General features: G+C 38.1%; 1 protein-coding gene across 1 annotated transcript in view; it reads left to right on the top strand.

The window, feature by feature from the left end:
• The window catches only part of LOC106642587 (A disintegrin and metalloproteinase with thrombospondin motifs 7), a 58,059-nt gene that overhangs the window by 27,678 nt on the left and 14,901 nt on the right, over positions 1 to 15,480 (top strand). Inside the window, exon 3 of the mRNA XM_089598371.1 lies at positions 13,169 to 13,463. Coding sequence (XP_089454497.1) covers positions 13,169 to 13,463 — 295 coding nt within the window. The remainder of the gene's footprint in view (positions 1 to 13,168; positions 13,464 to 15,480) is intronic.

The following is a 15,480-nucleotide window of genomic DNA, read 5'->3' as shown; positions in this document are numbered from 1 at the left end:
TCTGAGAGTACAAGTTTCGAAAAGTAATTAAAGCTAATGAATTAATTACAAGGAAGCACTTTTATACACATAAAGATGTTTAAGACATAAATCTAATAACTATTGTTCGTAATAAATTTAAATTACTTGTTATTAAAAACAACTGTTTTTGTTTCCGTATATTTTTGAGAAAAAACGCTGGCACTTAATGTCTATAAATGGATTTTAAAACAAAATGTAATCAAAATAGACTGTAGATATATTGATCCAGGTGCAAAAATAATGTATCTGTAACCGTACGTACCTAGCTCCTACTACAGTAAACAAAATTTTTTTACGTCACTGGTGCTCCGTAAGTGAAAATTACCGCCCGCTACGCAGGCGGGATTTTTTACTTACCGAGCACCAGGAGACGTAAAATCGTATACGCATCACGTTCGGAGGTTAAGAAATACCCTAGATTTCACATTAACCGCCCTCGGCTTCGCCTCAGGCGAAGGTTTATTCATGTAAAATCTGCGACAGTCTTAACCTCGCTCACTAGGTGCGTAATGTACTATTAATTTTTTGTAGCTAACCTACTTGAAAAAATATGATCAAGTAATTTTATAAGGTCTCGCAAAAGTGCTGTTATAACTAGGTATGATGAAAAAAAAGGTTGATGTTTCATCAATCTAAGTCAAGTGATAAGCAAAGCTGCACAGCCAAGGGCTTATACACCAAGAAAGTGCCTTCCAATAACTTGAGCCATTGGGCGTCGATCGAATCCATCGTTAGAGCCACTTCCTTTTTCTCTGGTTACTCGCTCTCTCTCTCTCCACTAATAACGCTGTAATAAGGGAGAGAGAGAGAGAGCCGGGAAGTGGAGAACACACGAAGCAAAAAAAAAAAAAAAAAAAAAATAGCAGCAGTGGCAACGGTAATACACAGATCACAGATTTCAAGTGTAGCCAATTATTGGTATTCCGTGGAGCTCTTCCTCGTTATCATCCTCTTTGGCTGCTCTCACGTAGGCACCCAAACACGTACCGCCAAACCAATAGTAGAGGCAAAAGCGAGTCGAAGCAGCGCATTACGCACATCAAGTGGAGGCTCTGTAGGTATAGGCCGGCGTGGGTGGAGAGATGTTAACGGCGGCGTAAATCAACGGAATCGCGCCTCATTCGCAAGACCACCACCACTACCACCACCACCACCACCATTGCACCAGCTGTGCGGGCATTTATCATCGATCGGTCAGATGCACGTACGTATGGATGCATGTACACCTACACGTGCGAAGGGGTCAGGGGAAGCGGGTCTGCGTGCAGCTATTGCTGCTCCGCGCGATCTGCATACAGTGGAACTGCCGAGACTGTTTGAAAAATTGTCTCTGCGTGGTATTACTCGTAATACGCCTTTGTGCCGGTTGGGGATTGTTTTTTTTTTCTCTCTCTCTCTCCGAGGGGTTATGAATTTTATTTGCGCTAACACTGCTTGTACTTTTATGCAGTTGAAGGAATAGTTTTGTCGATTATGCAGACGAGTGGTGGTGGTTGATATTACTATAATACTTACTGATCCTCTACGTTGATAAATTATTTAGCTGGAAGTGTAGTTTATGTAATATCGTAGCAAAAAGTGATTGTAACAAAAATCCTAAGCTCCAATTTTTAATCATTACCTAAATGATTTGGTCAACTACAGTAATTTTAATAGTATTAATTTCTCGTACTGTATGAAATACCTAATTATATCATTCTAGTACTGAACGCATCAAAAACTATTCATATTAATTGATAAACTAACTATAAGTGCAGTGTTGCATTGTAAATGATAAAAAAGTATGTATACTTTGTACCAGATTCAGCACTTGCTCCTCGTCAAGCATATGAATAGTGACCACTAAAAAGTTGACAGAACTAAAATTCAAAATGATAATGATGACAGTATAATATTGTAAATATAAGGCTGCGTATACATGGAGTCTTGAACTTCCAGGACCAGCCATAAGCCTTTTTCTCGCAATTACACGGGCATATGGGCTGGTCCTGGAAGTTCAAGACTCCATGTATACGCAGCCTAACTGTTGGCACGGTAAAGTTTGATGAGCAGAACTAATAGACTGTTGTTGACTATTATAAGAAGGATTATGAAACAATTATATACGGTGTTGGATTCACGGGATTGGTATAATTAGGTTGATAGACCGTTTTTGATGAAGTTTAAACTGTTGAGTTTATGTATACGTTTGAGATGATAGTATTTTACTTTGTTTCCGTACAGGAAATGGAAGAGTAAAAATTAATTACTCACATGGATGTGTTGGATGATTGTATGGGTGTGCCGTAACTACTGATGCAACTATTTTCTTTTTTGATTTATAAATGAGTCACGAATCAAAATATGTACGAAAATATGTAAGAAAATTATTAATTGCAAATATGTGGATAAAAAGGTTAAGTAGTTTTATTCTGTAAAGGTCATTGGTTAGGATTCTTTAACTAAGGCAAAGCAAAGTACTCGATGAAGTATATTTTCAAGCTGAGGAATTCTAAATTAAGTGTAAGGTGACCATGTAAGTTGAAAAAACAGTTATTTTTCAATATTTTTATAGATAAGTGTATCAATTTTTTCTCTGAGTATTAATATTTGGCCATAGTTGGAGACTTAGCAAATATTTCCTGACATGCAGATCAAATGGCATATAATTGATGAGCAATTGATTAATAATGAAATAGGACTCGAATCAGGACTTGCGTACCCAGCAGGATTATGAAAGATTTCAGATGACTTCTGAACTATTGGGATCTAGAAACTAGATTGTTGTCTATACAGTGTTGAAACAACATTCAAACTACCTTATCACTAAATGCCTAGTAACTCAGATTGAAGGAATATGTGTTGCTTATTTTTTGTAATTAAAAAAATCTGCAATGCCATTCAAATGTTTTCGTAGCACAATTATTTGCCACAGCCTTAAAAATAGTGAGTGTGTCAACTTTTTTTTGTTAAACTCGTGCAAGTGTGAAAATGAAGAAATTGAACAATCAATTAGTCGATGGATCATCACAGTACAAGGGTAGATGTATAATTGAATAAACAAATAATTATGTAAACAAGTTTACGTAAATTTAAAATTCATAAGATCATATTCATTATAACTTATCTCATGAGATTTATATCCTATTCATACTTATTGAAATTATTTCCTACTATTAAAATCATATAAAGTAATGTATCTCTTTTATTTTGTGAAATTAAGATTACAACTCAACAAGCTTTATGAAGTTTTTTACCGTAGGTCATTGTATCAATAAAAAATTTTTATACAATTGTGGGACAAAATCAGGACAAAAAAAGGACTACAAGTTTAGATTAATTCTTTTAATAATTTTTAAGACCAATACAAAATTTTTTATAGTATTGTCTTTCTCTTGTAAAGTTATATGAGTCATTGCCCAATTTCAACAACTAGTGCAAACTACAGTGTTTTGCCTACTAGTGCACTTATGAAAATTTATTTTACGCACTTGTTGTGTAATATACTGTGAAAAACTAACGAAAATAAAAATCATTTGTGCAACAATGGGGTCAGCAAAAAAATTTTTCTTGCGCTACTCCCACAAAATTTAAAATCACCGTATTCCCAGCACTAATAGTATTTACAAACGAACTGTTGGAGTATCGTTGTACGTCTTGTCACTTAATAATTTTCCCAAAATGAAAGCTGTGGAATTAAACTTTGCTGTGGAAGCGAGTTTTCAAAGGACATTTTAAGCATCATCATCCAATATATTCCCCGAACGTAATTTCGACGTTCCAAAGTAATACCACAGAATTAGCATGAATGCACGTAACAAGCAAAAATGGGAAAATGTTCGTCAAAGTAACAAAATTGAAAGGCAATACTTCCACCACAGTTAATCGTCCTTCCTCTATATACGCACCCCACAGCGAATTTCTCCGCGCGTCAACCTCTTTGCAGCTCACCTTTACAACGCGACAGCACACCCGATAGTCATTTTAATAAGCACGTAGCGGTGTATAAATATGTACACGATAACCTGCGGGCGAGGTCTTAAGGTATCAAATTTTGACACGATGCGATAACGCCGATGCACTGGGCGCGCGTATACCTCGATAAACGGGAGGCACAGCAAGCAGTTCCTTATCATCATGTCGTATTTTCTCACCACCTATACCATGCACGTACAACATTATACACGTGGGGGCCTGCACGGATGTAAATGCACACGTAAACTCGCGGGCGAGCTTTTGTAGCACGGCACTTACAGTACACGCGCGTAAATAGCTGTATCTCTCTGTGTTCGCGTACGTGCCTGTACGTATATATATATAGTATACGTGTAACGCTCCGCAAATTACGGGCCACAGCGACAAATCCGATTACTTCGCTTCCACCCTCCACACACACAACCCTCTTTCCAGTGCAGGTGTGCACACGCTTGCACGTGTAACCCATGCATACGAGTGATCGTGATGTATACCTATTTGGGCCTGGGGTGGCCTTCGTTTGTTTTAGCTCTCGCTCATATTGGTTATTGTGCGCTCACGGACTAGCACAGTACTTTTTGTTTTTCTCCCGCAGAAGTCATCATTTACGTTGTTACGGCGAGCGTGTGTTGCGCACTGATGAAATTGTAGTGGTTGCGCGGAGAACGGCAATTTGCGAGGTGAAAAATTGGCCCGGGAGGAGCGTAAAACTCTGTTGCTGTTGTTGCGGAGGTGCATAGTTGAGGCGCAATCGCGGAAAGAAGGCTTTAGTGGGATGACGCTGATTCCTCGTACATACCAGCGCGAGGAGCAATGAAAATTTAGATGTGCTGGAAAATGTGATTAACTGTGGAATGAATAATGGGCTTACTTTTTTTTTTTTTTTTTTTTTTTTTTTTTTTTGGCACGAGTTTATAATGTAGGCTGGAACTGGCTTAACCGTGAAGATATCAGTGGTACAGACAATTCTGGACAAAATTTGTTTTTGACTTTGGATATAATAGGAAAATCATGAAATCAATCACAACAATTCTAAGGACAATTTACATTGAACTTAATAATTTTGAAACTTACATTATAATAATACCAGAAAAATATGAAAGTCATACTGTGACTAATAATAATTTCATAAAGATATATTATTTAAGGAAATATTAATATTTAGATACTCTTTTTATTCGTACGATTTGTACGTTGCTTTTAATTATTCTGAAGTACATATTTATAAATTCGAATATGTTGACGCACTAACGACTGATGAACTCAAAAAATATAAATAACATGAGCTTTGGGATAACAATAATTGATAAAGAGTATTACAAAATATTAAAATTGAAGGATACCGGTAAGAACAACTTATATCAATTTAGATAATTTTCTAGCTTGAATTTAAGTAAGGCACAATTAATTACCAGATTTTTTATAAAGATATACAATCCAATTACATTTACATAAATTTTCATAAACAAACATATTTTATTTTTGAAACATTTGAAACATGAGTTTTAGATTTTTTTCCTGCAGTGACTTAAAAAGGTGGGAAGTCAATTTATAGGAAGAGATTTTCCGTGCGTGTCTTTCATAGCTTTACTCTGGAAAATATTAATATTACTGACATTATTAAATACCATTTAGTGAAAAAGAGAGTATTTATAGTTTTTTTTTTCTTTTAACGCTGTCAGGAATGTATTTGATTTTAATAGTGTGAGATGACGTTCACTGTACACTGTAAAAACAACTTTGAAAGTTCATTAAATCTTTATAGTTCTTATATCTTTATGGTTTTCAATCAAAGTGAGGCATGCTCATAAGAGACGGCCAATTAAAGCCCACCACACTCAATAGTCCCCAATATTCTTATTGGAACTAGGGAGCTTGTACGCACCATTATGAATCCATTAGAGCAATTAACAACAGAGACCGACAATGGTTGATAAGCTTTGGAGCTCAATCAACTTTGGTAAGGCCAGGTCGATCGCCAATATCTTCTACAAGTTGGTATTCGAAATATACGCAGCTTCTCATATACATATCGCTTGTACATGGCTCTGATTGAGCCACATAGAGTTGAGCATGGATTTGTTCCAAACTACTCTACATTTACCAATAATGATCGAGTTGACGTGATTTCTCTTGATTTTAGTAACGTCTTATTTTATTCCGTGAATCACGAAGGCTCATCAATAGTTTAAAATCTTATGGCATCGATAGAACCTTTCTCATGTGGATATAATCTTACCTATCTTGCATGGATCTCAGTGTGTTAGAGTTGAACGTCAAATTTCTTCCCCATTTCCAACTCCCACTGGTGCACAGTAATGGTTTGTTTATTTTGGCTCATTTCATACCTAAATACCCTTAATATATTAAATACCATTAACTTTATATACGTTCTTGTACAAGTTGAATTTGTACATCATATGATTTAATCTTCGTGTTACTGGAATTATTTCTACTGGGTTCTCCCGTTATCGTGTATATCAACAAAATAATATACGAGCGAATAAAATCGTACTGCACTGTGAAGTGCGTCAGTTTGGTGCCCTTTGGCTTTTCTGGAAATGAAGTAATAAAAAACATGTAGACAGGCATCATTGATAGAGCACATAGACCATGTCATTCGAGAGGAAAAAAGCTTTGAAGCGATTTCCATACAATTGCATGAAATTCACCACTCATGGCTTAAGCTCTTCAAAGAGAGCATCGCGTACGGGGTTGATAAAATGGACAATAAAATGCAGGTGGCATTCGAAACATTTCGAAATACCTGTAAAGCTCTATCCACCTCTCAACATGGGCCTCTTGTTCTCTTTTTCTCCCGCTTTTTCATACCCACTCGCTGCGTATGGCTGTATATACGTGGATTTGACTGCGGTTAGATTTTTTTTTAATACTGACGTAATATGACATTTCTTTGTTTGCTCCTACTTTCTCTTCCCTGTAGAATATTAGCGAGTTATAAGGCTGTAAAAGCAACGTGGTTGACATACATTTTGCAGATGTTTGTTTAAAAATTCATTAATGTAGCATTCGGAAAAGAGAATTGGATTTCAGTATTTTACCAATAAAAGTTATACATCCTTTTCCGTTTGTTATTTAATAAGCATAAGTTTATTCGTCAAAGGGATGTAATGTTTACTTTTGTTTGAATAAAATTAAGCTTGTGGAAAAACGTTGAAAAATAAATAAACCTCATGTTGTTACGTAATAATAAAAATTCAAAACAGCCAGCAGGTTCGCATTTTGGTCGTATATTTTTACTACGTACTGGGACGCGAGAGGAGAGAACGAATTTTTAATCAGAGTCGACGGAAAGTTACGAGTTTTAAACGAAAAAGTCGAGCACGAAAACGTGACACCATCTGTTTACATATTAAAACATATTAAAACAGTGCACTTTCAATAACTGAAAAGCCGAGGCGGACTCGCCAACCACACCTTTTACGATTTAGAAAAAGTTTTGAAAAAATATAAAATCCACAGTGACAAAAAAAAAATAGTGAGCTCGAACACGTTTACACGTGAACAACAAGAAATTCATTTTTCCGGCGTTGCAGGATTAGATTTTCGGGAAGGCTTCGTTTTGGTGCACTCAGCTTCGAAAAGCGTAAAAAAAAGTTTGGCAGTTTTTTAATATGAACAATTTAAGGAGTTGTATACATTGTGAAAGAAAATAGACTCGCGTAGCTTAAAAGGCAAATAAAAAAGATAAAAACTATGATCTATGAAAACAGAGAACAGCTGAAAAAACAGCGGGAACGTGAATAAAAAAAAAAAAAAAAAAAAAAAAATTCGTGCAAAACGAAACACGGTCGGTCACTATACGAGTGGGGCGTGAACAGGTCGATTGTCAGGAGACCGCCCATCGGACAGTCGCTCAACTCGATTGGCATTGCCATTTACCTCGAGGAGCGCGCATATTTTATTACGCTAAAGAGTGTAACACGGATAAAGAGAGGGAAAGAGACGAGTGCGAGGGGGAGGGGAAAAGCATACTCCCGATCGTGTATACTCCTGCCAGCGCTAGGGACTATTATAAATGTGTGGATTTAATTGGGTGAGAATTTAACGATAACCGGTTAGTCGTGCATTTCCACTATAATAAAGCTGGGATATCACGAGAGGTGGGCTGATGGCTAATTGGTACGAACAACAAAGCGGCGAGGAAAATTTACGATGGGCATTATCTTTGGGTGTACCAGTGTACCATGTCGTGTTTTTCCAGACTCGGACAAACATTAGGTGTCTCTATTGTTTGCTCAATTCAATTTGATCTCAAATTTAAGTACCCCTTCCTCCATCTCTATCTCGTGACTTTTTCGTTTTTTGCCGTTTGACAAAAGTTAAACTTCGGCCGTAAAGAGACATCATGATTTATGCAGATCGCCGAGGGACAAAGGCACGAGAGCGCGTCAGGGCAAAAATCTTTAAAAAAGGCTCGGTGGCGGCAGCGACTCATTTGCACACGATTATGCGCAGCGAGAATACGTATGTATATACGTATATAAGTATACAAATGAGGAGAAGCGCCGTTTTCTTTTCCCTCTGCCTTCCGTTTAAAAAGAGAAAGAGAACAAAAAAAAAAAAAAAAAAAAAACTAGAGGGAGAACAGTCATCCAGCCAGACAACAGACTCATTCAGGAGAGCGGCGGGTCTAGCTCGCTGGTCTGCCGTATTATGCTAATTCCGCGAGAAAGAGATGGTCACCTCCGCTTGGTCCGCCTGGGGACACATTACAGTACAGACGCCGCCGTGGGTGCGCGCGCGTCCCGTGTCCAGGTCTTTATCTTTACCCACTGCCTCTGTCTCTCGTTTCCACTTTTGGATTTCAATTTTATTCTCCGGTTTCTTGCTTCTCTTGGGCCCCCTCCTTCTTATTCTCTTCCTAATTTGGACCTGCTTAATCTTCTTACGGAGCCTTGCGCTCACGCATCGTGCTGTTCTCCATCTGCTTTCCTCTGGCGATTTGATTTTTAATTCCCCTTGGCTCCTTTTTTTTTTTTTTTTTTTTTTTCCTCAACTCTAATGTCAGCACTGGGAATAGATTATTCAAATGAGTTTGGCTCGAGTCCGATGAAACTCTAAAAATACGTTTGAACGGGGAAAAAAGTGACTAGTAACTTTTCATTGAAATTCGCGGTGCCATTCAAGTTCTTTTGAAAGGTTTTGCCTGTAAAGTCAAATTTCAACTTCCACCAGTATTTTTCGATGCATTGGTAAGTAAATGTATAACCTCGATTTTATTGTTACTGTGCTAGAAAAGACATTTATTTGGAGACACTCAAGCCATTTGGAGAAAAAAATATGTTGGTAGTGTTTAGGGACGTCCACTCGAAAGGAAAGTCTTATATTTCCTCAAATGCAAAAAGTGTAACCAGACAAACCTTTCATTTTTAGCATGAATAAATTTGTACTAGTAAAAAATTAAACATGAGGTGAAAAAATCCAAAAATGTACATGATTATGTACAAGTATATCATGATATTTTACTTTTTTATTTTTTTTATTTCGAAACTGTAGCAGTCGTACCAAAGAAAAATCAAAAATTAAAAAAATTAGTTCTCAGCTGTATTGATTTTGTGTATAAGTATAATTGTACCTATAATGTTATAAAGTTTGTAGACTGATGTACAGACATTAGAATTCAAAGAAAAACATTTTTTTCAAACATAATATGACAAGTTAACGTGTACAGATAATCAATAACAACCAATTCACAACAGCCTTTCCATGACAGTCCGTGTAAAACCAAGAATCTTTTCGATTTGATTTCTCATGAGCCATGAAGTTAAGCATCCCGATGCTGTTCACTTGTCATCTTGTAATGGTTATCGACGTATTGTTTCATTATTTTGCCTTCTTACATAATTATATTATAAGAAATGAAAAATTTTTTATCATTTTCAAGCTCACGTTTTTTTTAAGACTAAACATGAAAGCATACGAGAAAAAATCAGTTTGTATATTTATAATATCTTTATACAGTAAACATATAAACTAATGTATACAAGTTCTACACTAGATTACATTTTTTTTATAATTAGTCGCAATTCACGGTCACTATCTCAATATTTAAGATAATAGAAAGTATAAAAACCAAAAAACAAAGTGTCACGTTGGTTATTTATCTTTTTGCAAACAAGCATATGAAATCATGTTCCATGAAATAAGTATGCATATTCTGTCGAAGCTCCTGTAAAGTGGATGAACCCGCGATTTACATTTATAGAAACAATCGAGAAAACAATGACGAAAAATAAAACCAAAGAGAAAAATGTCACGTCAGTTGCACTGTAAGGAAGCAAACTGACCGGGTGATGCATTTCTCTCAAGAATAAAAAGAAATCGCGTTTGACAGTGAGGGGATACAGAAAAGCTCACGCTTTGAATTTCGAGAAGCTGCCGAGATCTCTCGTACCTCGCTTCCTTCTTTTGACGTCATGTGCCGTTCTATTTCGACTTTGCGCCATCCGTGGATGAAGAAAAAGGCTGAAACCAAGTGATCTTCGACCCCAAGGTGCCTTTTGACTTTGTAATGCAGTCTTTTGTCAGCCGCAGCCACGTCATGTGCCGCGAAGATGATCTTTTTCTTTTTTTTCTTTTCTCATCCGGCTGTTTACTGCTCGTTCGCAGTTCTCGGTTTTATTGCCAGGCGCCGAGATTTTTCCATTTCACGACGCATGTCCCCGATTTTAATTCATGCTCTTCGAAGAAGTTGGACGATTTTTTCGCTCAGTCGCTCGTGCGAGTGCTTTTCTTTCCATTTTCCACACACATGAAACGAAACACAGTTTTTCCACAGGATTATCGTGGGTATCAAACTTTGAATACGAAGTAACATATTTCTTCCACGCGATTAATATGGAAAAAGGCTCCTCTCAATTCCATCCATCGCAAAACATCATCTCACTCCCAAATCTAGTGGAGGTCCCGAAAAGCTTGGGGCCTTAAAAAATATCAATTTCAAATGCGATTAGCTCCGAGTCGACTTTGGACTATCTCCCTCACCGCTCTTTTTTCCCCCCGAAGAGGAAAAAAAAAAAAAAGGAAAAAAAATACATCCTCAGAAGGAAGCACGCTTTTATCTGCGCTTCGTATCTGATGGCGTCGCGTATAAAATTTGCGAAACGCCTCCTGAAATCAGAGCTCCGGCGGGGGGGAACACAGCCGCAAAAGAAACGAGCGAGACAGCGCCACTCCTTAAACGCGTAGGCTGAATTATATCAAGGAGGCGCCGTGGCGGTAGCAGCAGCAGCTTTTTTTATCCACCCAAGGATCTTCAGAAGCTGGCTGGCGCTTTGCTTTTTTTCCCTCTTATTTTTTTGATACAAAAAAACAAAAGCGGATGGAGGAAGGTGTGTGCGAGAGAGGGAGAGGAGGGCGAGACAGAGGTGAGGAAGGAAGGCCCGACGAAACACGAGGAAGCAAAATAAAAGACACGGCAGCCACACGAGCGCTCCCCTCCTTCCACCCCTCACCGGAGCATCCCTCCATCTCTGCTGCTTGATCGCAGATCTCGGTCGCATATTTAGCCATCCCCTCTGTTTCTTTGAGCACACACTCTGTTCCACGCTCTCGGACACCTTTGTACAGAGAGTGTATATATATATATACATACGTAGAGCTAGCTGTACCCAAGAGAGAGAGGGCACATAAAACGCAGCACGTGATGCCACGAGTCCTTATTTTCTTTGTGTACGCGATAAACTCCCTTTTTTTATACGCTAACACCGAGGAGTCCTCTTTCTCTTATTTCCTCCCCTCTTGCTCTCCTTGAGTATCGCGGCGCGAACGAAATAAGCCACTGGTGCTAGGCCCTGTTTGCCCTCAGGTTGGAAAAAATATTCGCTTCCTGTGATGCACACTGGCACCTGTATCTGTTTCGCTGCTGGCACTTGGTAGCGGCGCCGCGATTTTTCACGCTCGATAACCGAGCGGGGAGAGGACGACGTAAGAAGGACACGTGAGGTACACACGAGCTTTGCCCCCCGGCTTTTTTATGCACGTAATACCTTTCGACTACGACCATCCGACTTTACTTGCCTTCTTTTTTTTCGTACCATTTTTCCTCTGTCTACGTGTATATACCTCGTTCCTCGCGGCTATAAAACTCCGGGAGGATGCTAATCCCGCAACTAGCGCGTCCACTTCTATTTTTGGCACCTTTGTTCCCCGTGACTGTCATGCAGTAGTCTCTTTCTTTTTTTTTTTCCGTGTCTCCCTTCGTCCTTCAGCTAGCTCACTTGTATGGAAATGGAAGGATTTTTTTGCTTACTCAGTAAGTAGAGGAATTCTCTGATTTTTAAGATTTTTTTTTTTTCACAATATAGTTACATTAAATATTTTTATCAAACTTACATAAAGTATCAAAGCATTTCGTACGCAACCTCGTGTTTTACTCGTTTAGTTTTGACTGACTTTGAATGAGAAGGAAATAATAGTGATTGGACAGAAAGATAAACACGTTAACTATTGTATAAATTTTCGTCTTGAAATGAACGTTATCACTGGGCATAAAGTACTGTTCAGGGCTTTTCCGTCAATAAATTATATCATTTATGTAATCCAAAGGATTTATAGATTACGCACAATTCAATAAGTTTTTGAATCAGTAATAACAACTATTTCGGTTTTTCAATAAAAACCGACTGGTTGTAGGGTGTAGAAGAAAAAATTATGAATTCCAGTGGTTTTTAAGATGTTCAACAGACTTAACCAGGTACAGGCTTTAAAGATCATCAGAAATTATTTTTAAATAAAAGTTTTTTAAGTTATCAATATTTTTAATATCCTTCTGAAACCTTTAGTACAGTATATTCTTCAGAAGTAATGTAATGATATCTATTTAAGGGTTTTCAGAAAAATCTGATTACTTTAATTGTACACTTGATGTACAGAGACTATATTATGTGATGTAAATTCAACAAAAAACTGAGCACTACTAAATTATAATTTTGTTTGGTTTTAGTTTGTCTTTTATAGGTGAATCATAAAATTTTTTTTCACTCTCTCGAAAATTTACCAAAATGCTTCCACATCTTATACATTCTATACCCAACAACTAATTAAAAAAAAATTTGTATACATGTGAGAATTCGCATCTCAAAGAAGGTGCAACGATTTGTAGCTCGCCACTTTACTCTAAAATCTTGGTTGTCTTTTTAAATGAAAACAGAAAATCGTTTGATTCCAGGCGGGTTTTCTACACGGTGAACACGGCGAGGCCTGGCTCGAGCCAGTAGCTCGCGAGCACGAGCACAGGTATCGAGATTCAGCAGCAATGCTGGGCCACGAGTCGAGTAGGCCACACTTGTTGTTCCGAAGGGCTCGCGAGAGTAAGCTGCAGGTATCCGAGCGACAGCCGGAGCACCGAAAGCCGACCCTGAAGGATACCAAAGGCGATGGTGGTGCTGCTGAAGGTAGTAGTGGAAGACGCAAGCCACGACGAAAAAAGAAGAAGAAGCACGAGAGGACCTGTGGCACGCGCGGTGAGCATTAAAATAGGTACTCATTCGAGAGTTTTTGGGGGGTAGACGATGGTGCAGGCATTTTTAGGAATAAGAGCTTAAAAGTTCCCTAAAAATGATCTTTTGCGAGCCAGACCACGGGAACGGTGATTTTCATTCACACCGTGGAAAAGTTCGTCAACACGCTTCCCTCATAATATGATACCCCGTATCTTTTAAACTTCATACCTATAATAGTGAATAAATAAAATCTTATTCCAAATGCAGTCCGTACAACTTTATTTTAAATTTACTTTTAAATAAAATAATGAGTATTTCTCGAAATTTACTAGGTAAAAAATTTATTATTGCGTCCAAGAAAATACTACTTTATCTAAGCTTAAAAAAGTAGTTTGCTTAAGAGCCATGAAGCTTGTAAAAGAATTACCATTGGCATTTTGTTTTTAATAGTTCTAATTCCAAAACGATACAAGTTATCAGTATTTTCGAACATTGAGGCAAGTAATTACGGAAAGTTTAAAAAGTTTCTTTTGAAATCTTTAGATCTTAGTAATACGTAAATTCATGTTATACCATGGCGACTAAACTTTTATTTAATTTTAATTTTTCAAGATTTCCAGTTTACCTATAGAATTGATAGTCAGAATACTTCTGATTCGTGTATCTATTGGTTTCTCGTATAAAACAAACCACGTTTTTCGATAGAAAAAAAAGGTTTATTCGCCAACAAGCACGATCTATTCATCAAATTCACATACCACAACGAGCACACCCGAAACTTGGCAAAAACAAATTTTCTCCCTCCATCGCTGATAAAATTGATCATCTCGTCAAAGGGCCCTCATGAATCATTCAGCCAAACTGCACGCACGAGAGACGGAAGGAGAGCCAAATCTGAAATGAAACTTGCAGTTTCGATTTATACGCGGCGGTTGCAGTTCACCGAAAGCACTTCTGCCGCGATGTAAAACATAGCCGGATTATACGACCCGAATAAATAAATCCTCGATATCACGACCGACTTTGCCGGTGAAGACGAAAAAGGGATGATTATTCGTGGTCCGTTCCGTATTAAACTCCCGTGGCTCCTTCTTTTCGACTCGCTCGTACACTATACCAGTCGAAAAAAAACAAGAATGTATAGTGCTGCCGATGCATAAAAAGGCAAAAAACCGAACAAAAGCTCTGTCCATTTAAAATTGAAGGTAAACCTCGAAACATTCAAACGAAATCCTCATGACGTGTACCTTTTTCGCACTCGACCACGTGCACTCCGCTGTAAAGCTGAGCATCCGCCTTTGCATACAATTACCCGGCTCGACGAGGCTCCCATCGTACACGCGGGGACTATCCATCAAGTTGGCGAATGAAATCTTAATTATCGGCTTGCTATCGGCCAATCTGCATGAATTAGCCGCACAGAGGCTCGCCTCTTTTCGTACACACATCCACTTTGGAAGCTCTGCGCGTTGCACGTACCTCCACACGTTGGGATTGAAGGTAAAAAAAAAAAAAGACAAAGTAGAGATCCAATGGAATTCTGGTAAGGGGGGGGTGTGGAATGGATACCGAGCCCAGTATTAGAGACCTCGTCAGGGAGATTCGATAAGCGCGTGCGCGCGTTTATTTAGGGCTGGGACGAGATTCGAGTATTCATGCGCTGGAAGTATAACGCACACGTGCGAGCGTTATGTAAATATAATTATTTACGGCGGCGCTCGAGATAAACAATAATTATGGCCTCGTGTTTACATAATTGCTGTGGCATGAAATTAAGATAATTGGTACAAAGATTCCGATGTTGATATTGTTGGGGTACGAAGGGAAAGTGCGCCGCGTGGAGATATACGGACTGCCAACATGTACAGCGCAGATTACTCGTTTGTTTGTTTCTCATGGCTTTGGGATGAACAAGTAATATTTCAACATTACGGTGTATTGTCAATCCAAAAGTACCTCACTGTCCACGGAATTTATATCGTTTTCAGTGATAAAATTGTCATGACTTTTCTCTCACGTTTCATGGATTGAAAAAAAA

The sequence above is a fragment of the Copidosoma floridanum genome, unplaced genomic scaffold (assembly GCF_036245765.1).
Source record: "Copidosoma floridanum isolate Cflo_tuat_1 unplaced genomic scaffold, Cflo_Japanese_pri ptg000001l, whole genome shotgun sequence".
NCBI classification, from domain to species: domain Eukaryota; kingdom Metazoa; phylum Arthropoda; class Insecta; order Hymenoptera; family Encyrtidae; genus Copidosoma; species Copidosoma floridanum.
The sequence above is the reverse complement of the archived record's forward strand: the minus strand, read 5'-3'. Positions and strand labels throughout refer to the sequence as shown.